A 25,291-nucleotide genomic window follows, 5' to 3' on the forward strand; every position below is an offset into this window, starting at 1 on the left:
GTAGAGAAAAGTGATCTCATTTAATTCCTCTTGCAAGGGGTCCAGAGAAGGCAATGGCACACTACTCCAGTACTCTTGCCTGGAAAATCTCATAGATGGAGGAGCCTGGTGGGCTGCAGTCCATGGGGTCGCTAAGAGTTGGACATGACTGAGCGACTTCAGTTTCACTTTTCACTTTCATGCATCAGAGAAGGAAATGGCAACCCACTCCAGTATTCTTGCCTGGAGAATCCCAGGGACGGGGGAGCCTGGTGGGCTGCCGTCTATGGGGTCGCACAGAGTCGGACACGACTGAAGCGACTTAGCAACAGCAGCAGCAATGGGTCACACAGTTAACTTAGGTACAAACATTTTAACTAAGATGAAATTGAGCCATTCTGTCACCTGGGATGAACAAGAAAAAGTTAGCTGCCATTCTAATAAAGCTTTCTGTACTTTTATTTAGAGTTAGTTGCTCAATCGTGTCCAACTCTTTGTGACCCCATGGACTGTGGCCCACCATGCTCCTCCATGGAAGAGGAATTCTCTTGCATGGAATTCTCCAGGCAAGAATAGGGGAGTGGGTAGCCATTCCCTTCTCCATGGGCTTCCCTGGTGGCTCAGACTTTGGTAAAAGCCAAGACTTCGACATCTGAAAGTTTTGAGTTAAGAGTCCTAAATGTGCCACGTTCTCGCTGGTTGACCTTGAGAAATTCCTTTGTAAACCTGAAACATTTTTTCTTACACACAGTGAGGATAGTATTCACCTCACAGGGTTTAATAAGGGTTAAAAGATACAACGTATAGAAAAGCTCAGTACCTTTCCTGAAAGGCATCAGATACTAATAACATGTTATTATAATAATCATAGTGTATTATCCAAAAATTGCCTAGCATCAAGGAAGTGCGAGGGCGGCAGGAAAACACTGATGCTTGGGTAATGAATACGAAAGGAGGTATGGACAGGAGACTCTAAAGGGAAGAAGGCATGGGCTTTGAACAGAAAGCATGCCTAATGCATATAGAGCCAGACATTCTGGAATGCTCACTGACCTCTTAAAGCAAAATTCCCTTTAGCAGCTGCTTTTTTAAGTGATATCACCAAGCTTACTAAAGTGAATGACATTTTGGTTTCTAAGTCCAGGAACAGAGTAGAGGAATTTTAAGAAGGAACTGGGAAAAACCATAAGAGGCTCCACAGATCACTGAATCTAACAGTTCATTTCAGACAAGGGACCAAGGCCTTGAACAGTAAACCACTTGTTCAAGGTCATGGAGCCAGGCTCTTGGGCTTCATCACAAGTCCATTCCAGAGATTCCCATGTGGCATGTTCAATGTGAGTATTCATTTTTCTAGGAAGCAATGATACCATCCACTAGTAAATGCCCTGTGTGTGCTCAGTTGCTCAGTCACGTCCAACCCTTTGCGACCCCACAAACTGTAGCCCACCAGCCTCCTCAGTCCATGGAATTTTCCAGGCAAGCATACTGGAGTGGGGTGCCATTTCCTGTTTCAGGGGATCTTCCTGATCCAGCGATCAAACCTGAGTCTCTTGCATTGGCAGGTGGATTCTTTGCCACTGTGCCACCTGGGAAGCCCCAAATGCATCACAGGTGCTTATAAGGTTTGTGTATGCTCAGTGGCTAGTCGTGTCCGACTCTCTGTGACTCCATGGACTGTAGCCCGCCAGGCTCCTCTGTCCATGGAATTTTCCAGGCAAGAATTCTGGAGCAGGTTTCCATTTCCTAGTGGTTATAAGAGTTACTTAATAAATATGGAATTATGCCTACCTGAATGGAATTCCACTCGCATTTAAGTGGGCTTTCACATTGCTTACATCAGATGCATTCACAAAAAAATGGACTTCATATCCCTTCACAATATATTCAGCTGTTACTGGCTGCCAGAGAACAGTCTGCAAATTCAAGAAGGAAAATTGATCAAACAAAGACAGTTTTTCACATGGTTTTTCTCATCTGTAGCTAACGCCATAAAAGAGTATCTATAAAGGAAATGAAAAAATAATTTCTGGTCACTGGTCCACTCACAGTCACCAATCCCATTCACACATGTGGTAGTGTGAACATTTATTCTGCACGGGGCTTGTTTTATTCTGTAACCCCAGTGGCTAATGAGGGCCTGGCATTTACTAGGTACTCAACAAATGTTTGCTGAGGCAGTGAACTGATGCATGAACGCGTGAATATTTACAATCCAGCTGTAGGACTGGAGGTGTATGTCAGATGTTTAAAGAGAAATGAAGGTTGGTCTGGAAAGAAAGTTGATTAATGGTGCTTTTCTTTAATAAAAATCCCATACCCTTGATTCTAACATCACATTGGTGTTTCTTTCCTTTAATCTAACTGTGGCCTTTGGGCAAAACCCTCCCATAATATTTACAGGTGTTTTTTTTTTTTTCTGGCTTTACTGTGCTTTTTCAAAGCACTTTCACACCCATTGCCTCTGATCTTTTTTACTATTCTTTGCCATAATCTAGGCAGGAGTTATTATTTTGATTGTTCAGATGAAGAAATTAAGGCTCGAAGCTAAGCTATCTAAAAATCACTGGCCAAGCAGTGGCCAAACAAGACCTAAATGCTGAGCCTCTGATGCTTCCTCTGTCTGCGGTGCAGTCGCAGTGGGAACACAGCGGCCGCTCTTCTTCTGGGGACGCTTAGTTCCCTGACCCTGTGCGCTGCTATCCCTGTCGATCCCCTACGGGCTGCGGTTGCCCGGCTCCAGGGCTGCGGCCAGTCAGCGAGGGCGTATTGCAGGCATATCGTCACAGGCCCATTCCTGCCAGATTAGGGTTTCCTCCTGCAGCTGACTTTGTCTTAAGGACTTAGATGGTCCAGTCAAACTTTCATCAGGATTGTCCTGCAGTCTAGAGGTTGTCCAGGCATATGACCCTCCTTTTGGCACAGTGGCGGCTGCTCAATGGTCTGCGGGTGCGCCCCGCCACCTCCAGCTCCTTCGTCCTTCACAAGCAGACCCCGTAACAAGTCTCTCATATCTCTAATCTTCTCAGAAAACCTTAGTCCAATAACCATGGAGCCAGCAATATTTTATCATGATATTTTGTAACTCTTAACAGCTTTCTGCATTCAGGGGAGTTCAGTCCCAGACATGAAAATGTTAGCCAGTTTTCTTCTGTGTTTTTTTCTTGGGCTCCAAAATCACTGCAGATGGTGACTGCAGCCATGAAATTAAAAGATGCTTACTCCTTGGAAGAAAAGTTAGGACCAACCTAGACAGCATATTCAAAAGCAGAGACATTGCTTTGCCGACTAAGGTCCGTCTAGTCAAGGCTATGGTTTTTCCTGTGGTCATGTATGGATGTGAGAGTTGGACTGTGAAGAAGGCTGAGCGCCGAAGAATTGATGCTTTTGAACTGTGGTGTTGGAGAAGACTCTTGAGAGTCCCTTGGACTGCAAGGAGATCCAACCAGTCCATTCTGAAGGAGATCAACCCTGGGATTTCTTTGGAAGGAATGATGCTAAAGCTGAAGCTCCAGTACTTTGGCCACCTCATGCGAAGAGTTGACTCATTGGAAAAGACTCTGATGCTGGGAGGGACTGGGGGCAGGAGGGGAAGGGGACGACAGAGGATGAGATGGCTGGATGGTATCATGGACTCGATGGACTGAGTCTGAGTGAACTCCAGGAGTTGGTGATGGACAGGGAGGCCTGGTGTGCTGCAGTTCATGGGGTCGCAAAGAGTCAGACACGACTGAGCGAATGAACTGAACTGAACTGGAGCATTCTTTGGCATTGCCTTTCTTTGGGATTGGAATGAAAACTGACCTTTTCCAGTCCTGTGGCCACTGCTGAGTTTTCCATATTTGCTGGCATAACTAGTGCAGTGCCTTCACGGCATCATCTTTTAGGATTTGAAACAGCTCCACTGGAATTCCATCACCCCCAATAGTTTTGTTCGTAGCGATGCTTCCTAAGGCCTACTTGACTTCACATTCCAGGATGTCTGGCTCTAGATGAGTGATCACACCATCGTGATTATCTGGGTCGTGAAGATCTTTTTTGTACAGTTCTTCTGTGTAGTCTTGCCACCTCTTCTTAATATCTTTTGCTTCTCTTATGTCCATACCATTTCTGTCCTTTATTGAGCCCACCTTTGCATGAAATGTTCCCTTGGTAGCTCTAATTTTCTTGAAGAGATCTCTAGTCTGGCCCATTCTATCGTTTTCCTCTATTTCTTTGCACTGATCACTGACCAAGGCTTTCTTGCCTCTCCTTGCTATTCTTTGGAACTCTGCATTCAAATGGGAATATCTTTCCTTTTCTCCTTTGCTTTTCACTTCTCTTCTTTTCACAGCTATTTCTAAGGCCTCCTCAGACAGCCATTTTGTGTTTTTTGCATTTCTTTTTCTTGGGGATTGTCTTAATACCTGTCTCCTGTACAATGTCATGAACCTCCATCCATAGTTCATCAGGCACTCTGTCTATCAGATCTAGTCCCTTAAATCTATTTCTCACTTCCACTGTATAGTCATAAGGGATTTGATTTAGGTCATTCCTGAATGGTCTAGTGGTTTTCCCTGCTTTCTTCAATTTAAGTCTGAATTTGGTAATAAGGAGTTCATGATCTGAGCCACAGTCAGCTCCCGGTCTTATTTTTGTTGACTGTATAGAGCTTCTCCATTTTGGCTGCAAAGAATATAATCAATCTGATTTTAGTGTTGACCATGTGGTGATGTCCATGGGTAGAGTCTTCTCTTGTGTTGTTGGAAGAGGGTGTTTGCTATAACATCTATTGGACTTCTGTTATTGTAGCATCTTTGTGAGTTCACTTCAATCAAAAGTCATTATTTTAACTGGCTGTAAAGTTAATAGCACAAATGAAGAAAGTATTATTTGGGGAATCAAGTGATTAGGGGAAAGGAGAGAAAATTACAAGGAGAGGGATATAAACCAGCTATATACAAGTCAGACAACACATAGGCAAGAAAGTGACACACCATTCTTTCATAAAACTTAATACAAAGATATGAAACATGAAGATAAGTGACGGAGAAATTACCTTGTATGTTGCAGTAACATTCTGCAGAGCTTGAACTTGCCTGGAGGTTCTAGGAAGAGCAGATAAAACCTGGCCCCTGGGAGAAAAACACACACAGGAATTTTGAAGTTAAGTAAAAAGCGAAAATAAGATACATTATATAGGGAAGGGCTTCTAGGTAATTATGAAAAGGAAACAAAATATTGAAATAAAAGAGGATCTCACCATAGATTTTTAAATAACCTAGGTTTTGCTTCACTCTAGATGGAGAAATAGGAGCCAAGTTTACCCTTCCTTCTACCTGAAAACTAATATATATGTGTGCATACGTATACACACACACGTAAAACAATGCACTTAAGAAATTGAACGTATGCAACATGATGAAACGCAATATCCTGTATGGGGTCCTGGAACAGAACAGCGGAAAAACTGGTGAAATCTAAATAAAGCCTGCAGTTTAGTTAATAATAGAGTACCCATGTTGGTTTCCAATTTTTGACAAATAATACCATGATGATATAAAATGCTAACATTAGGTGAAACTTGGTACAGTGTATATAAAAACTCTCTAATATCTTTGCAACTTTTCTGTAAATCTAAAAATATTTCAGATAAAATTTTAATTAAAAATTAAAACAAAAATATGTACCAGGAACTCTAGAAGCTCAAGAGGTTATGATAACTTCTGCTTGTCGCTATTAGGAAAGGCTTCACGGAAGAGGCAACTGGGTAAGTTAGCAGTGGAAAGGCAGGCTGGAAGAAGACAAAAGGGCATCATTGGGGAGATGGAAAGATGTTTATTTTTGCCAAGTGGACGATTTAGGTGTTTAGGGCAAGAGAATAACGGTAGCCAAACAGAAGTGTGTTTGGAAACTTATGTTCCTTCTCCCCTAGAGAAATTTTCCAATGCACGCTGAGAAATTTAGCCTTTATCTTGTAGGCAATGAGGAGTTAGGAAACTGATATCATGTGACATGTGATTTGTAAGAATAATTTTGACAACAGGGTGGAGGATGGTTTATTTTGAAAAGCCTGATTAAAAGATTCTGAATTCTAGAAATAAATCTATGGAGACCTGATTATCAAAAGAGATAAAGAGGATCTCACAGAAACAATAAATTCAGAGGTTTTGTGTCATTTATTGGTACAATTCAAGTATAAACTCTTCAATCAGTGATTAAGGGTATATGTCCAAGGACATGTGTTGCAGGATCATTCATAGTAACAGTAACTGGGAACCGCATATATGAGGGCTTAGTCATGTCCAACCCTTTGAGCCCCCATTAACTGTAGCCCACCAGTTCCTCTGTCCATGGAATTTTCCAGGCAAGAATACTGGAGTGGGTTGCCATTTTCTACTCCAGGGGAATCTTATCAACCCAGGGATTGAACCTGCGTCTCTTGAGTCTTCTGCTTTGGCAGGTGAATTCTTTACTACTTGTGCCACCTAGGAAGTCCAGAAACCACATGAGCGCTTATCAGTAAGTGAATTTTTTTTTTTTAGTTTTTTATTTTTTAAATTTTAACAGTAAGTGAATTTTTAAATGTTGGTGATGTCTCCACATTCTAGAATGTTTTGTCACCGTTATTAAGAAAGAGTCGATTTAATTTTTAGTTCAGTTCAGTTCAGTTGCTCAGTCGTGTCCAACTCTGCAACCCCATGAATCACAGCACGCCAGGCCTCCCTGTCCATCACCATCTCCCAGAGTTCACTCAGACTCATGTCCATCCAGCCATCTCATCCTCGGTCGTCCCCTTTTCCTCCTGCCCCCAATCCCTCCCAGCATCAGAGTCTTTTCCAATGAGTCAACTCTTCTCATGAGGTGGCCAAAGTACTGGAGCTTCAGCTTTAGCATCATTCCTTCCAAAGACACCCAGGGTTGATCTCCTTCAGAATGGACTGGTTGGATGTCCTTGCAGTCCAAGGGACTCTCAAGAGTCTTCTCCAACACCACAGTTCAAAAGATCAATTCTTCGGCTTGGGGGATTTCCCTGATTGTCCAGTGGTTAAGACCCTGCGTTTCCACTGCAGGGGGCATGGATTCGATCCCTGGTCAGGGAACTAAGATCCTGCATGCCCCATGGCATGGCCAAATAAATAAATAAAATAAATAGAATAGTTAACTTAAGGGAGATTTACGTTATTTATTAAGAGAGAGAAGCAAGAAATAAGCGGAGAATTGTATGAAATATTATCCCATTTTTATAAAATAATAAGTTGGAAAGCAAGAAGAAAATTATTAAGTGTTGAAAACAGGAGAAAAATTCTAAACAGACAGACAGCCCATTGTTAACATTGATTTGGATGGTGGGAATGACCACCATCATTGGACTGGGTAGGTAAGTAGAGGGAGCAAATAAAGATTGTTATTAAAAGAAAGGTCTCCATACTTCCACATGAGAGATGATACTCAACTAATTTGAAATTGTACACAGGTATCCTGGTAGCTCAGCGGGTAAGGAATCCACCTGCAATGCAGGAGACCCTGGTTTGACCCTTTCTTGTGTTGGGAAGATCCGCTGGAGAAGGGATAGGCTACCCACGCCAGTATTCTTGGGTTTCCCTGGTGGCTCAGCTGGTAAAGAATCCACCTGCAATGCAGGAGACCTGGGTTCCATCGATGGGTTGGGAAGATCCCCTGGCGAAGGGAACGCCAATATTCTGGGTTGGAGAATTCTGGGTCGCAAAGAGTCGGACATGACTTTTTGAGCGACTTTTGCTTTCACATAAATGTATAGAGAAATTCATGAAAGAACAGTCACCAGAATGTGCTATCTTCTCAGGGTGATGAAATTTCAGTGTTTTTCTTCCTAATTGTATAATTTCCCATATTGTTCACTTCTTTAACCAAAAAGAACTCTTTATTTTTTAATCAGGGGGAAACTACATAAAAAAAGGTACTCTGGCTGTGAAAAAAAAAAACCACTACCAAGCTTCTTAACAATGCTGGTGGCCCTCTCACAAGCACATTCCTTTTTGTTTTCAAATGTCTCTGGCTCATCCCTGGAACATAGTTACTGGTGACTTTCCTAGCCTTCCATAGTACTTTTATTCTGGCATATCCTTCCGTAGGAATTTTTTTAGTATCCATTTATTTGGCTGCGCTGAGTGTTTGCTGCAGCACATGGGACCTTCAGCCTTCACTGCGGCATGCCGGATCTTTAGTTATGGCTCGTGGGATCTAGTTTCCTGACCAGGGATGGAACCCGGGCCCCCTTACATTGGGAGGATGGAGTCCTAGCTGCTGGACCCCCAGGGAAGTCCCATGCCCTAGGAATATTTTGATGCCCTTTTTCAACATCTGCCACAATAGGTCTGACATTCCTGGTTCACTTAGAGCAGGCTATTATTTTCTTCAAGCTTCCAAGAGTCATCCTGGTGGCGGTTAGCACCACCTCCCAAGGCTCTAACTAGAATGTCAAATCTAGTATCATGGGCAAGTGTACCCCTTTAGGGACAGAGATCTTTTTCCTTATAAACACACTCAGCACTTGGACATCCAGATTCTGTCATGACTTAACCTTAGGTATTAGTTTGGAGGCCAGTGGGGGGAGGTAGAAGTAGACACTGAAAGCTTATAGTCAGAGATGACGCTACAGAGGGAAGTCCTGATAGCAACAGGGATGATGAGATTGCTTTGTTTTAAAGCCAGGTGGCAGTGCTTAACTGGCTGTAACACGTTGGACACAATTATTATAAAAAGCAGCAAGGTCAGAGTAGTACCCAGAGGGACATGACCCTCGGAAAACTGGAGTTAGTTAAGAGAACACAGAGTTCTTAGGGGCAAGAAAGAGGGCAGCCAACAAAGGTATTGCTCAATCTTTACAGTCGAAAGAAGTCAGGGATGGGTGACAGTGGCTAAGGACAGTTGTCCTAGTCAAAACGCTCAATCCACTGTCCAGGTCCCAGGCCTGGGCCACTTCTTAGCCCAGGATCTATTGCCTGAGGGAGGAGTCAGGTCCCCACAAAGAAAGACCTGCTGCGGTAGAGAGAAGGCGCTTCCTCAGTCCTTTTCGAAAGAAAGCTATGGCTATTTACTCAGGTCACTCTGCCCACTGGGGAAAGGAATACTCAAGCATGCGGAGGTGGGTTTTTTCTCTTCTTTTCTTTTCTTATTGGAGTCTATTTGCTTTACAATACTGTGTTTGTTCCTCCTGTACAGCAAAGTGGATCAGCTATTATGTACACATATACCCCCTCTTTTTTTTGGATTTCCTTTCCATGTAGGTCACCAGAGACCACCAAGTACAGTTCCCTGTGTTACAGAGTAGGTTCTCATTAGACCAACCATCCTGACATCTTTACGGGTGACGTCTTTAAGAATCTGCCCTGAAGGCACAGCTGAGGCCCTTGTTAAGTCTGCATCAATGAACATTGGGGTACATGTGTCTCTTTCCATTCTGGTTTCCTTGGTGTGTATGCCCAGCAGTGGGATTGCTGGGTCATAAGGTAGTTCTATTTGCAATTTTTTAAGGAATCTCCACGCTGTTCTCCATAGTGGCTGTACTAGTTTGCATTCCCACCAACAGTGTAGGAGGGTTCCCTTTTCTCCACACCCTCTCCAGCATTTATTGCTTGCAGATTTTTGGATCGCAGCCATTCTGACTGGTGTGAAGTGGTACCTCATTGTGGTTTTGATTTGCATTTCTCTAATAATGAGTGATGTTGAGCATCTTTTCATGTGTTTGTTAGCCATCCGTATGTCTTCTTTGGAGAATTGTCTATTTAGTTCTTTGGCCCATTTTTTGATTGGGTCGTTTATTTTTCTGGAATTGACCTGCATAAGTTGCTTGTATATTTTTGAGATTAGTTGTTTGTCAGTTGCTTCATTTGCTATTATTTTCTCCCATTCAGAAGGCTGTCTTTTCACCTTGGTTATATTTTCCTTCGTTGTGCAGAAGCTTTTAATTTTAATTAGATCCCATTTGTTTATTTTTGCTTTTATTTCCAGAATTCTGGGAGGTGGATCATAGAGGATCCTGCTGTGATTTATGTCTGAGAGTGTTTTGCCTATGTTCTCCTCTAGGAGTTTTATAGTTTCTGATCTTACATTTAGATCGTTAATCCATTTTGAGTTTATTTTTGTGTGCGGTGTTAGAAAGTGATCTAGTTTCATTCTTTTACAAGTGGTTGACCAGTTTTCCCAGCACCACTTGTTAATGGAAAGAGACACATGTACCCCAATGTTCATTGCGGCACTGTTTATAATAGCCAGGACATGGAAACAACCTAGATGTCCATCAGCAGATGAATGGATAAGAAAGCTGTGGTACATATACACAATGGAGTATTACTCAGCTGTTAAAAAGAATTCATTTGAATCAGTTCTGATGAGATGGATGAAACTGGAGCCGATTATACAGAGTGAAGTAAGCCAGAAAGAAAAACACCAATACAGTATACTAACACATATATATGGAATTTAGAAAGATGGCAATGACGACCCTGTATGCAAGACAGGAAAAAAGACACAGATGTGTATAACGGACTTTTGGACTCAGAGGGAGAGGGAGAGGGTGGGATGATTTGGGAGAATGGCATTCTAACATGTATACTATCATGTAAGAATTGAATCGCCAGTCTATGTCTGACGCAAGATACAGCATGCTTGGGGCTGGTGCATGGGGATGACCCACAGAGATGTTATGGGGAGGGTGGTGGGAGGGGGGGTTCATGTTTGGGAACGCATGTAAGAATTAAAGATTTTAAAATTTAAAAAATAAAAAACTAAAAAAAAAAAAACCAGGGGTTAAGGAAAAAAAAAAAAAGACTGCATCACAGTTCAATTCCTCCTCAGCTTGTATCTCCTTCCTTTATCCCTCCACACATGTTGCTCCTGAGATCCCATTCCAGTAAATTCCCTACATGCTAATCTCTATCTCAGGGTGTGCTTCCTGGGGAAACTCACCCACAGCAGTACAAATGCCTACTGTGTGAGATAAAACATGAAAAATTGCTATACAAACAGTATCAATCTGCTATAAGAATGTAACATCAGAAGTTACTGTTGTCTGGGGTAGTCAGAGGATGGAGACATTCTGAGCTGGACTTTTGAAACAGGTAGGATTTGACTGGTGAATGGGCACTGAACGGCCTAACACTAACACAGATGAAATTTTGGCAAGTGAATTGGAGAAGAAATGGTGTTAAGTGCTGATGAGTAAGTGGAAAACAAAATCAGAGCTCAAGGAATGGCATGTGACCCAGGTGGGCAGGAATATGGGGCTTACGTTGGGATATACCAGGAAATATAACCAGGATACATGGGCAGCCTAGGACCTGATCACTGAAGGTCTTAAATCCTGGGTACCATTTTGGAAGTTTGAACAAAAAAGTGACCAAATCAAAGATTTCTTTTGAAGTGAAGTATAAAGAAGTGGGCTTCCCTTGTGGCTCAGCTGGTAAAAAAAATCCGCCTGCAATGCTGGAGGCCTTGGTTCGATTCCTGGTTGGGAAGATCCCCTGGAGAAGGGAACGGCTACCCACTCCAGTATTCTAGCCTGGAGAATTTCATGGACTGTATAGTCCATGGGGTCACAAAGAGTTGGACATGACTGAGCAAATTTCACTTTCATAAAAAAGTGGGGATATGTCCTAAGGAAAAAGAACAAAGCTGGAGGCAGAATCCTCTCAGACTTCAGACAATACTATCTGAAAAGATTAAAGACACCCTACCGACTAGGAGAAAATACATGCAAACAATGCAGCAGACAAGGGGTTAATTTATAAAACATACAAACAGCTCATACAGCTTGATATCAAAAAAACAAACAATCCAATCAAAAAGTGGGCAGAAGACCTGAACAGACATTTCTCCAAAAGAGACATACAGATGGCCAACAGGCACAGGAAAAGATACTCATGTGAAATAAAATTAATTTTTTATGGCAGGACAGGAAAAATTTAAACATAAAATTTTTCTCTGTTCTTTGGCCTCCTCTCTCCCCATATCTTTCATCTGAATTACCCCCAGTCAGGAGACATACCTGTCTAAAGAGCAACACACTCCTAATATCAGTAAGACAACTCCTTAAAAGATAACACTCCTTCTTGATCTTGTAAGGGTCACGATGATGCTTAGATCTGGATTTTGTAAACTGTCAGTAGTATGTCATTTAATAGTCAACCCTCTATCTCAAAAGAAACATATTTAATACAACCACGCCTTGGTGACTGCAGGCATGAAATTAAAAGACGTTTACTCCTTGGAAGAAAAGTTATGACCAACCTAGATAATATATTCAAAAGCAGAGACATTACTTTGCCGACTAAGGTCCGTCTAGTCAAGGCTATGGTTTTTCCTGTGGTCATGTATGGATGTGAGAGTTGGACTGTGAAGAAGGCTGAGCACCGAAGAATTGATGCTTTTGAACTGTGATATTGGAGAAGACTCTTGAGAGTCCCTTGGACTGCAAGGAGATCCAACCAGTCCATTCTGAAGGAGATCAGCCCTGGGATTTCTTTGGAAGGAATGATGCTTAAGCTGAAGCTCTAGTACTTTGGCCACCTCATGCAAAGAGTTGACTCATTGGAAAAAGACTCTGATGCTGGGAGGGATTGTGGGCAGGAGGAGAAGGGGACAACCAAGGATGAGACGGCTGGATGGCATCACGGACTCGATGGACGTGAGTCTGGGTGAACTCCAGGAGTTGGTGATTGACAGGGAGGCCTGGTGTGCTGCGATTCATGGGGTCGCAAAGAGTCAGACACGACTGAGAGACTGAACTGAACTGAACTGACTTCTAAGAGGTGAACCGTCCTCCAAGCTCTCTGAGATGCTCTTCCTAGGTTATAATACTCAACTTGGCTCAAATAAAATTTTTTGTTTCTTTCTTAGATCAGAGAGATTAATTTTTCTTCAACACTCAGCATTGCTCACTATTTAAAAAATGCAAATCAAAACTGCAATGAGTCATCACCTCACACCTGTCCAATTGCTCTCATGGTAAAGTCTATAAACAAATGCTGGAGAAGGTATGGAGAAAAGGGAACCCTCCAGCACTCTCGGTGGGAATGTAAATTGGTACAGCCACAAAGAAAAATAGTATGGAAGTTCTTTTACAAACTAAAAATAGAATTATTATATGATTTAAGATTTCCACTCCTATGCATATAACTGGAAAAAATGAAAAGTCTAATTTGAAAAGAGATATATGTATTACAATGTTCATAGCAGCACTAAGCTAAGATATGGAAGCAACCTACGTGTCCATCACCAGATGAATGGATAAAGAATATGTGATACACACACACACACACACACAAACACACACATATACACACACACACACACACACACTCTCTGACTTCCCTCCCTGGTGGCTCAGCAGTAAAGAATCTGCCTGCCAATGCAGGAGACACAGGAGATGTGGGTTCAGTCTCTGGGTTGGGAAGATCCCCTGCAGGAAGAAATGGCAACCCACTCCAGTATTCTTGCCTGGGAAATCCCATGGCCAGAGGTGCCTGGCGGGCTACAGTCCACGCAGTCTCAAAGAGTCCAACACGACTTAGCAGCTAAACAACAAACAACATGCAAACACAATGGAATCTTACTCAGTTACAGAAAGAATGAAATATTGCCATTTACACCAACATGGACTGACACAGAGATTATCACACTGAGTGAAATAAGTCAGACAGGGAATGTGATATCATTTACATGCGGAATCTAAAAAATAATGCAAATGAATTTATTTGCAAAACAGAAATAGACTCACAGATGGAAAACAAACGTATGGTTACCAAAGGCGAAAGGGAGGGAGGAGGGATAAATTAGGAGTATGGAATAAACAGATACACACTACTGCATATGAAACAGATAAACAACAAGGATTTAGTGCATAGCACAGAGAACTGTATCCAACGTCTTGTCATAACCTATAAACAAGGAATCGGAAAAATACGTAATGTACAACTGAATCACTTTGCTATACATCCAAAATTAACACAATATTGTAAAATCAACTACACTTCAATTAAAAACAGGATGTGGGGATTTGTATAATCAAATCATTATACTTTTAGAATATACTTCTAAATTTTAAAATGAAACCCCTTACAAGTTAACCTAACAATGAAATACAATGCCTTACAAAACGACAGGCTCTTCATTATTCGAATAGAGGTTGAATTGCAGTTCCATGTAAAGGAAATTTTGTGTTGACAAGAAGATAAGATGCTTGGGCATTTTAAAATGTGTTAAGGGACAAGAAAGTACTAAAATGAGTCAACAAAAGGAAAAAGAAAAAAATGAGGAGGAGTACAATGATGGGGGTATAAATTTACCATTAATATGTAACACCATTCCATTAATATGTAATTACCATAATACCACTAATATAGGAATACGTCCAAGTTCCAACTGTGGTGAGCTGGACTCTTTCTAGCTCCAGTTTGACCAAAGGTCAATGCAGCAGAATCAAATAATGAGATGGGGTCAGTCAGATGCTATGTAGCCCAGGCCCCAGGCACAGAAACTGGTCTTAACCAGACAGTCTAGCTGGGTTTTATCAACAGGACGCTAGGAAGGCCCACAACAAAACCGGACTGAACAGGCCAGATCCTAGATAGAGGGCAAAATAGGCTAAGGGCTGTCCTGGCCTTGATTTCTGTCTGAGTTTGTTTCAGAAGTACTGGAGTTGGCAGAGGTGCTTTGCAGCTGCATTTTGAGACATACAAGGGTCAACCACTTCCAACTAGCCCTGACTTGACCACAAGAACATGCCCACGCAGATAAAACCTGGACGTGACCTGGAGTTAATTTTGCTTCATCTCCATGCTTAGATCTCCGCTGGAAGGGGGTCTTCGTACTCTGCTGGCACAATTTTTGCTGGGTTCAAAGGAGTATTAGATTGCACATGGGCTGGCCCTGGAATTCTCCACCCAGGGAATTCTCAGCCCACTCCCTTGAGCCCTAATGACTCGGCTGCCTCTTAACCCTTAAATTCCCTAACTCCCCTCCTTCAGAGAGAAAGTATCTTTGGCGTTTGAGTTCTCCTTCTCCATCCTCTGACCATTGAATAAAGGCCTGTCTTGCTTGCATCAAACTCGGGTTCATCATTGGCAACAGGAACCAGAGCAGGGAGAGCTTCCTGACCCCACTTCCTGTTCAGCCAGGCTCCAAGACGAGGGCCTTTTGTCTCATTTAGTAACGAGATCACCTAATGTCGAGCCTTCCATTTTTGAAAATCCATTTCCTGGCTCTGTGCCCTCTTACTTAGAGACCAGGAAAAGTGGTCATAGTGGAGAGAGGAGGAGGATTTGTGAAAATAGTTCTGTCCACTACACATTGGCACTTGCCAAGGGTGCTTGCCATCTACTTCTATAAGCACGAAATCAGGTGCTGCTGACCTTCAAGCCCCCTGAAGGGAGTTCAGGGTGGAGAGCAGAAATGAGGCAAACTGGGAAAATGGTCAGGACAGGTCTTCAGATAGTTAGATGTTCTCCAGCCCAGATTTAAGAGCCCAGTTCTAGTATCTCCTCATATCTAAAAAAGCATCAAAACCTTTCATGGCGACAGCTGCTCCTCATGACTAGCAAAGGCTTCACAAAACCAGCAGAAATCTTCTGGAAAAATATGTGCCTGATTGAATGTATTTCCACTTCACCAAAAATCACAGATACACTGAACTCCACCCCCAACCCCCACCCCTTCTTTGGAGCAGTTTCTCAGAGCTCTCTGAGGTGCTATCTCCTGGGCTGCAGTCTTCACTGTGCCCCCCAAAAAACTTAACTTGAGACTCTCACATTGTGCATTTATTTTTAAGTTGACATTCTTTGCAACAAGTTGCTGTGATTCTCTCTCAATTCCCACTCTCCCAAACGGATGAAGTTTGGGGGTGTTACTTCCTTCAACTCAGCATGGTAGGGAGGATGACGGGCCAGCCCTCAAGTTTATAGACAGAAGGACTGGTGCCTGAGAAAGCTAAACCTGAGAAAAGCTAAAGCTGCAAAGACAGGCCTCCAGTTGTCTGTGTGTGCGTGCTCAGTTGCTTCAATCATGTCCTACTCTTTCTGATGCCATGGACCATAGCCCTCCAGGCTGCTCTGTCCGTGAAATTCTCCAGGTAAGACTATTGGAGTGGGTTACCATGCCCTCCTCCAGGGGATCTTCCGGACCCAGGGATCGAACCCACATCTCCTGCAATGCAGGTGGATTCTTTACTGCTGAGCCAAAAGGGTCTGCTACTGCTAAGTTGCTTCAGTCGTGTCCGAGTCTGTGCAACCCCATAGACGGCAGCCCACCAGGCTTCCCCGTCCCTGGGATTCTCCAGGCAAGAACACTGGAGTGGGTCGCCATTTCCTTCTCCAATGCATGAAAATAAAAAGTGAAAGTGAAGTCGCTCAGTTGTGTCTGACTCTTAGCAATCCCATGGACTGAAGCCTACCAGGCTCTGCTGGCCATGGGATCTTCCAGGCAAGAGTACTGGAGTGGGGTGCCATTGCCTTCTCTCTAGGTTGGTAAATAAAATCCAAAGAAAAACCACTTCATGGGATGCAGTTATTGCTCAGATGCCATCCAATAGTGCCACCTAAAGGAGTGGTGAGATCTTACAGCAGCAAGAATCTGGAGGTAAAAGCGAGATTCTTAGAATTGAAGATGGAGTCACAACTGACTAGAAATAGGTAACTTTATCCCATAGAGGGTGATACAATTAACATCACCATGCAAAGTAGTTAGAGCTTAAAATTAATCAAGGGTTCATTACATAATTTGGGATTATTGTTCTCATTCACATTTTGCTATGTTAGGTTTTTGTTCCAACCTTGTGTCCCTGGTGGCTCAGATGGTAAAGAATCTACCTGCAGCGCAGCAGACGAGGGTTCAATCCCCGGGTCAGGAAGATCCCCTGGAGAAGGAAATGGGAACCCACTCCAGTATTCTTGCCTGGAAAATCCCATGGGCAGAGGAGCCTGGCGCACTTCAGTCCATGGGGTGGCAAAAAGCCAGACACAACTGAGCCAATAACACACACAGTGTATATCATAAGTGAAAAAATTTCAAAAATGACACATCGTGAAATTTGAAGTGAAGAAGAATTTTTTGGTGAATTTTATGCATATCCTTTCTCTGAGTGTCCAAGCAACATGCATACTAATGAAGATGATAATTCTTCAGAATATAGCTCTGATTCAGACAATGTGAATATTAGACCACAAAAAGACAAAACCCTTAGCAAATGATTCTGATAAAGAGAGTGAAAATGAAGCTCACAGTGCTGAAGAATGCTTCTTTACTTCTATGAAAGAGTGGATTGAAGACAATATTTCACAAAAATTAGACTCCACAGTTGTGTCAGGCATGACTGTTGAATGTAATAACCCGCAAAGTGTTAGTAAGCTAACAGAATTAATTTTTGGCTGGCCAAAAGAAAAATCACCATAGGTGTGCATTTCTGCAAAAATCTCCCAGTCAATAATTAAGAGTGGGCTAAAAAGCCATAGAATTTTCTAACTTTCCATGGAAGGGCAGGGAAAGGTTATTCTGCCATGTAGAATATATTGGGGCAATGGGGGATGAAAAATAAAGACATGTTTTGATGACATCTCTGAAGGGATAGAGTTACAGGATTTAACCAATAATCATTTGGTGGTGGGGGAAGGCTTGCATCAAAAATAGAGTGAAAAATACAAGCACAGTGAAACAGCAGGTCACTTTAAACCAAGGTTCAAAGACGACTCAAATTGCTCATGACAAGTAGCAGTCCTGAGGTTGAAACTCAACTTTCCAGCTCCTGAGTTTTAATACCTAGGCAACATTTCCTGCTTTTTCACACTGTTCATGGAACAACAGACTGGTTCCAAATTGGGAAAGAAGTACCTCAAGGCTGAATATTGTCATATCATGCGAAATGCTGGGCTAGATGAAGCACAAGCTGGAATCAAGATTGCTGGGAGAAATATCAATAACCTCAGATACACAGATGACGCCACCCTTAAGGCAGAAAGTGAAGAAGAACTAAAGAGCCTCTTGATGAAAATGAGAGAGGAGAGTGAAAAAGTTGGCTTAAAGCTCAACATTCAGAAAACTAAGATCATGGCATCCGGTCCCATCACTTCATGGCAAATAGATGGGGAAACAAGGAAACGGTAACAGATTTTATTTGGGGGGGGGCTCCAAAATCACTGCAGAGTGTGACTGCAGCCATGAAATTAAAAGACTCTTGCTCCCTGGAAGAAAAGCTATGACCAACCTAGATGGCATATTACAAAGCTGAGATAGCATATTACAAAGCTTCGTCACTTTGCCAACGAAGGTCCATCTAGTCAAAGCTATGGTTTTTCCAGTGGTCATGTATGGATGTGAGAGTTGGGCTACAAGGAAAGCTGAATGCCGAAGAATTGATGCTTTTGAACCGTGATGTTGGAGAAGACTCTTGAGAGTCCCTTGGACTTCAAGGAGATCCAACCAGTCCATCCGAAAGGAAATCAGTCCTGAATATTCATTGGAAGGGCTGATGCTGAAGCTGAAACTCCAACATTTTGGCCCCCTGATGCAAAGAACTGACTCCTTGGAAAAGACCCTGATGCTGGGAAAGATTGAAGGCAGGAGGAGAAGGGGATGACAGAGGATGAGATGGTTGGATGGCATCACTGACTCGATGGACATGAGTCTGAGCAAGCTCTGGGAGTTGGTGATGGACAGGGAAGGCTGGTGTGCTGCAGTCCATGGGGTTGCAAAGAGTCGGACACGATGGAGTGACTGAATTGAACTAAACTGAACTGCTGAGTCCCCTCTAAGAATATGTTATGCTCCTCAAGGTCTGTCCTGTGTATGGTTTACAGGCATGGTTCACACTTGCCATAGCTCTGAAAGATTGTTTTGTAATTTAAAAAGCTGGTGAGATGCCTCTGAACAACAGAACATAGCCCAAGGCTGCAATTTTGTTTTCTGCATTACAGCATTTTAAAGCTACTAGTGCCCTGTTCTCTAAGATGAAAATAATATATCAGTGGGAGCTAAGTGAAAGAGAACAAGCTGGTCTCCAGGTGGCAGATAGTATATGAAGTCAACAGAAGGAACACTTCCTCTGGTCTATTAATAATTCAAAAGCCCTCTATCCTCAACCCTTCTTTACTCTCCAATTCGTTTTCCTTCTTTTCTTCCTACTTCTTTTCATTTCCTCTTTCCAAATAAATAGCCTCAGCTGACTGCCTGCACTTAGGTAATCAGAACACAATGCAATTAACGACTGTTTGCAAGATTCTTGCTAGTATTTTATTTTTACCCTTTATAGTGTTTGGCCTTTAAAAGCAAGTGAATATGGAGACTTTTTTTTTTTTTTTGGCTGCCTTTCTCTTTGGCATATGGTATTTATGCCTTTAAAACTTTTTTTGTTTCCGTTCCAGAGCATTTCACTGATGAGATTTATCAAAATGCACCTACAAATCAGCCACTGAGAGATTGCCTGAACACTAAGCATTATTAGGAAAATGATCATGCCAAGAAAATGATAACAAAGAGCGGGTTTAGGAAAAAGCCAGACCCCTCGCTCTTTTTAGGAGGGGTTATATATTTCACCCCCAGAAATAATTCATCCAAGTCTGTCACCCTGAATAAAATTAGATTTTTCTTTTAGCCTCAGTAATAGACAATTCCTGGAAGACTGATGCTCAGAAACATTTGGTTAAAAAATTATTTTTACTCAGAAGCTAGATTTGTGATTTTATTTCTAGTGGAGGAAAGGGACCCAAGAATCAGATATGCATTTGCCTACAAAGCTGCATTTCCTCCCTCCCCCAATACTTGGGGCCCTGCATGGTAGGCACAAAATATTCAGTGTTGTCAATATCATATAATTTGATTAAGATAATAGTCATAGTCTCTTCCCTCTTTTTAAGCATAAGTATCAATCACAGTCTTGAGAGTCCCTTGGACAGCAAGAAGATAAATCCAGTCAATCCTAAAGGAAATCAATCCTGAATATTCACTGGAAGGACTGATGCTGAAGCTCCAATACTTTGGCCACCTGGTGTGCAGAGTCGACTCATTGGAAAAGACCCTGATGCTAGGAAAGATCGAAGGCAGGAGAAGGGGACGACAGAGGATGAGATGGATGGATGGCATCCCTGACTCAATGGACATGAGTTTAAGCAAACTCTGGGAGATGGTGAAGGACAGGGAAGCGTGGCTTGCTGCAGTCCATGGGGTTACAGAGTTGGATACAACTTAGGGACTGACCAACAATCAATCAGACGTTAAAGTATATGGTTGGCCATAATCTTTGTTTGGATTTTTTCATAACATCTATGGGAAAACCTGAACAAATTCTCTGGCCAAACCAAAGCAAAAAAAAAGTAAGAACAGCCATGTATGAGGGAATTTTCCTCATTCATTTACTACTTTCTTTCAGTGTATTTCTTTAATATTTAGTCCTACTGAACTATTATAAACCTACTCATTTTGTAAAAACATGGTCAAGCTTTGGTATATCTTGCTAGTGGCTGTCTTACCAAGGAGTTCAGTTCACTATACGATGCAGATGGTGGTCTGTGGGTGAGCCCACCAAACTCTGCCACAGCCAGCGGTGACGACGCTTGTGCTAGGCTGGGCTGGGCTGGGCTGGGCTAAAAGTGTGAAGTGAAGAGAAAGTGTTAGTCTCTCAGTCACGTCCATTCTTTCCCCATGGACTGCAGTCCACCAGGCTCCTCTGCCCACGTGATTCTCCAGGCAGGAATACTGGAGTGGGTTGCCATTCCCTTCTCCAGAGGATCTTCCTGACCCAGGGATTGAACCCAGGTCTCCTTCATTTCAGGCAGATTCTTTACTGTCTGAGCCACCTGAGAAGCCCTAAGGTCACCATCATACCTGCTGCCGCCAGAGACCCTCAGCCCTAGCCCCTCTCCCAGGCTACCTTGCAGACCAACTGTCTGTGCTGTCTCACTGTGACTAAATCTGACCTCCCTTCAAACTGGCTCTCTTCCTAATTTTTATAATTTTTAGAGGCAGTGCTATGCAGTAAAAAGAGTTGAAATGATGAAAAAGTGGGATTGAATCCAAGCTCTACATTTATTGTTTGATATGGGGCCAATGTTATTCTCCCAGGAGGCTTACTTTCCTTCTCAGGGAAAACGATCCCTGGAGTGAAGGATTGTGGGGGTTTAACAGGATAACATTCCTAAGGGCCTGTCTTAGTGCCTGGGACAACATAGAAGCTAAATCCTCATGCACTTCCTCCCTTTTCCCTCTCTGGGAATTATACTGCCATTGCCTACCGCATCCAGGTTGGATGTGTTGATAGCAGTTCTATCCCTCTCCTTTACCCAAGTAATATCCAATTACTTGAATAAACTATATCCTTTATCCAAGAAATTCAATATTCAAACTTGCAAGAACCTTAGAAATCATAGCCATCTCATTTCTTGACACTACATAGAGACATAGGGAACCAAGTACCCTAGCAATTCGACTTCTGTGTCAATTTCTTAACAATCCTTTGGTGATGGTATTTGTTACTTGACACTTGGTGATCAGAAAAATAAACCCCATCAAAAAAAAAAGGGCAGAAGACCTAAACAGACATTTCTCCAAAGAAGACATACAAATAGCCAATAAACACATGAAAAGATGCTCAACATTGCTCATTAATAGAGAAATGCAAATCAAAACTATAATGAAGTATCACCTCACACCAATCAGAATGGCCATCATCAAAAAAATCTACAAACAATAAATGCTGGAGAGGATGTGAAGAAAAGGGGACCCTCTTGCATTGTTGGTAGGAATGTAAACTGATATAGCCATTATGGAAAACAGTATGGAGATTTCTTAAAAAACTAGGAATAGATCTACTACACGTCCATGCTTCGTTGGTTCAGTTGTGCCCTGCTCTATCACCCAGCAATTCTACTACTGGTCATATACCCTGAGAAAACCACAATTCTAAAAGACACATATACTCCAATGTTTATTGCAGCAATAGTTACAGTAGCCAAGACACGGAAGCAACCTAGATGTCCATCGACAGATGAATGGATAGAGTCGTGGTACACTTCAACAATGGAATATTACTCAGTCATAAACGGGGACAGGTTTGAGTCAGTTGTAGTGAGGCAGATGAACCTAGAACCTCTTATACAGAGTGAAGTAAATCAGAAAGAAAGAAACAAGTATTGGTTATTAACACATGCACATGGAATCTAGAAAATGGTACTGCTGAACCTAGCAAAGAACAGGCTTAACGGACAGAGCAGGGGAAGGCGAGGGTCAGATGAACTGAGAAAGTATCGTTAACATATATACACTATTATGTGAGTAAGAATTCCTTGACAAGCTCATCAAATGAATTTACCATTCAATTATTTGCATTTTACTACTAAAAATAAACTTTGTATATGATCAAAAAAAAAAACAAAACAAAACATATACACACTATTATGTGTAAAATTGATAGTGGGAAGTTGCTAAATAACCCAGGGAGCCCAGCCTGGCATTCTGTGATGACCTAGAGGGGTGTGTTGCATGGAGTGGGGGAGGCCGAGGAGGGCAGGGAGATAAATATACATATACACATACACACACATATATATATATACATACACACACATATACACATATTTAATTATGATTGATTCCTGTTGGCTAGCAGGAACAACACAAAATGGTAAAGCAATTGTCTACCAATTAAAAAAATAAATGAAAAATTTAAAAAGATAATTCCAAAGAAAATAATATCAATTTTGAAAAGCTTAAAAACTGACTAGTTAATAACAATAGTGTGTATAGCCTCAGAAGTACTTACATCATGTTTATAAATGCTAGAGTTCTTTCGAGTGGTTTATAGTAGAAAGTCCTAAGGGAATCACTCTGCCAAGCAAAATAAGAACTAGATATGTTCACATGTGTGTTCTTATACCACACCTGTTCTTCCTTTCCTGTTCCGTGCTGAACACCCATGCACAACCCAGACCTCCAGTGTGATAACTTTACCCTCTTCCCCGTCTCATGTTCCATGTATGAAAATAAATAAATCATCTGCAGTCAACACATCATATATGTGAAGACAAGAAAAATATAAATTATGTGAAGTGTTAAGGTATAAATAATTAAATACTTAAAAAAATCAGAAGACTCGATTTCTTTAATTTTCATAGCTGCTGAATGTACATATCATTCAGAGTTTTCTCAGGAATCAAACTAGAGCCAGAAAAGAAAAAAAGACCCTAGATCTAGTGAGAGCCTTATTGTGCTGAAATCTACAATTTGGAAGAGCAACATAGGGAAAGTTTCAGGAAGAGGTGACCTTCAGACTTGAATGTTTTGCTCCCTAGCACAGTGCACTGACTAGATTGCAGGAGGGTCAAGCAAATGGGGGAAGAAACCCACCACCACCTAGCAGTCCAGCGGATTACCTCTGAAAGGCGAAGGCATGCTCCCCACAGAACAGGACGGCGGCGACAAGGACTCCCAAGCTATAAAGCTTCATCCCCACAGCAATTTGCTATAAAACCAAACTCTCCAAAGAGAAGGGTCCAAATAGCTGGTTACACAAGAGCCTTCTTTACACACTGGTTAAACTGTAATGGCCTGCTCCCTCTCGTTTCTGTGATCAATAGACTTCACTTCCATTTCCACCCTCAAAGAGAAAGTACGCTGAGTTGTTATTCTCAGTGTAAACTACCTAGAAAGTATTTAACTCTTCAAGGGAGATGAGCCAAGAATACAAAGACAGTAATACGGCAGAAACGTGTCTGGTTTGTTGAAGAACCGTAGCCTTAGAGTATTGATCCCTGGATCACAGCCCAGGCCGAGGGAGGCCCCCTGTGGAGTACTAATGAGCTCCTCCCTTGCCTTTGTCTTTTTCAATATGTTCCACCTAGGCGAAAACATCGAAAGTGAGTTTTTCAAATTTATGACTGAGAAGAAGCACCTGTATGGAAGGTTATAGTATCTCCCTTTGGAGATCCACGTCCTTTCATGTTTTAAAGTGTGTGAGCGTGAAAGTCGCTCAGTCGTGTCTGACTCTTTGCAACCCCATCGACTATACAGTCCATGGAATTCTCCAGGCCAGAATACTGGAGTGGATCCTTCTCCAGGGGATCTTCCCAACTCAGGGATCGAACCCAACTCTCCCGCATTGCAGGCAGATTCTTTACCAGCTGAGCCACCAAGGAAGCCCCCAAACCATCATCTTTGTCTTGGTATGCTGAGTTCTGGGATCATTTTTAGCATTATCTTCAAATACAATAATCCATTCTCTGTGTCTTGTTTAGATTCATACTCAATTGAGGTGGGTGGTTTTTTTTTAAGTCAATAGCTATGTAAATATTCTCCAAGTTTTGCAACTGGCTCTTTTTCACATTCATCCATGTTGTATTCTTGCCTGGAGAATCCCATGGACAGAGGAGCCTGGTGGGCTACAGTCCACAGGGTTGCAAAGAGTCGGACACGACTGAGCGACTTCACACACACACTCATGCTGTTTTTACATCTGTGTTTTTCTTTTAATTTTAATTTTTGCTTTATTTGACTTTACAACATTGTATTGGTTTTGCCATACATTGACATGAATCCGCCACGGGTGTACATGAGTTCCCAAACATGAACCCCCCTCCCATCTCCCACCCCATATCATCTCTCTGGATCATCCCCATGCACCAGCCCCAAGCATCCTGTATCCTGCATCGAACATAGGCTGGAGATTCGTTTCTTACATGATAGTATACATGTTTCACTGCCATTCTCCCAAATCATCCCACCCTCTCCCAAAGTATCACTTAAAATATTTTATTGTTCAATAACCAGGTCATGGAAGCAACCTAAATGTCCGTCAACAGAGGAATGAATAAAGAAGCTGTCGTGTACATACACACCATAGAGTATTACACAGCCATAAAAAGGAATGAGACTGTGCCATTTGCAGAGATGTGGACGAACCTAGAGTCATACAGGGTGAAGTCAGACAGAAAGAGGAAGACACATATCATACATTAAAACATATATGTGGAGTCTAGAAAAATGGTATAGATGAACTTACTTGTAAAGTGACGCAGACGTACAGTACAAACGGATGGATACCAAGGGGGAAGGAGGGGTAGGGTGGATGGATTGGGGCTGGCATATACTCACTATTGATACTGTGTATGAAACATAAACAAAAAAAGTAATGAGATAACTGATGAGACTGTATAGCGCAGGGAACTCTACTCGGTGCTCCGTGGTGACCAAAATGGGAAGGAAATCCAAGGAAGAGGGGCGATATGTACATGTGTGGCTGGCTCACTTTGCTGTACAGCAGACACTGATGCAACATTGTAAAGCAACTATACGCTAATGAAAAATATTTTATTGT

General features: G+C 42.2%; 1 protein-coding gene across 4 annotated transcripts in view; it reads right to left on the minus strand.

The window, feature by feature from the left end:
• Positions 1-23,730, minus strand: part of CPB2 (carboxypeptidase B2) — a 58,820-nt gene extending 35,090 nt beyond the window's left edge. The window contains exons 1-3 of one of the 4 annotated variants that reach the window (XR_011259343.1): positions 23,352-23,509; positions 5,018-5,093; positions 1,771-1,895 (exon numbers count right to left, since the gene is read on the minus strand). Coding sequence is in view for 3 of the 4 variants with exons in the window: in XM_069601292.1 (XP_069457393.1) it covers positions 1,771-1,895; positions 5,018-5,093; positions 23,352-23,425 (275 nt within the window). In the remaining variant the exon portion in view is untranslated. Of the gene's footprint in view, positions 1-1,770; positions 1,896-5,017; positions 5,094-23,351 lie in introns of all 4 variants that reach the window. The other 3 variants (XM_069601292.1, XM_069601293.1, XM_069601294.1) reach the window with 3 other exon arrangements.
• Positions 23,731-25,291: the final 1,561 nt, after the last annotated feature.

Source organism: Ovis canadensis, chromosome 10 (genome assembly GCF_042477335.2).
Source record: "Ovis canadensis isolate MfBH-ARS-UI-01 breed Bighorn chromosome 10, ARS-UI_OviCan_v2, whole genome shotgun sequence".
NCBI classification, from domain to species: Eukaryota; Metazoa; Chordata; class Mammalia; order Artiodactyla; family Bovidae; genus Ovis; species Ovis canadensis.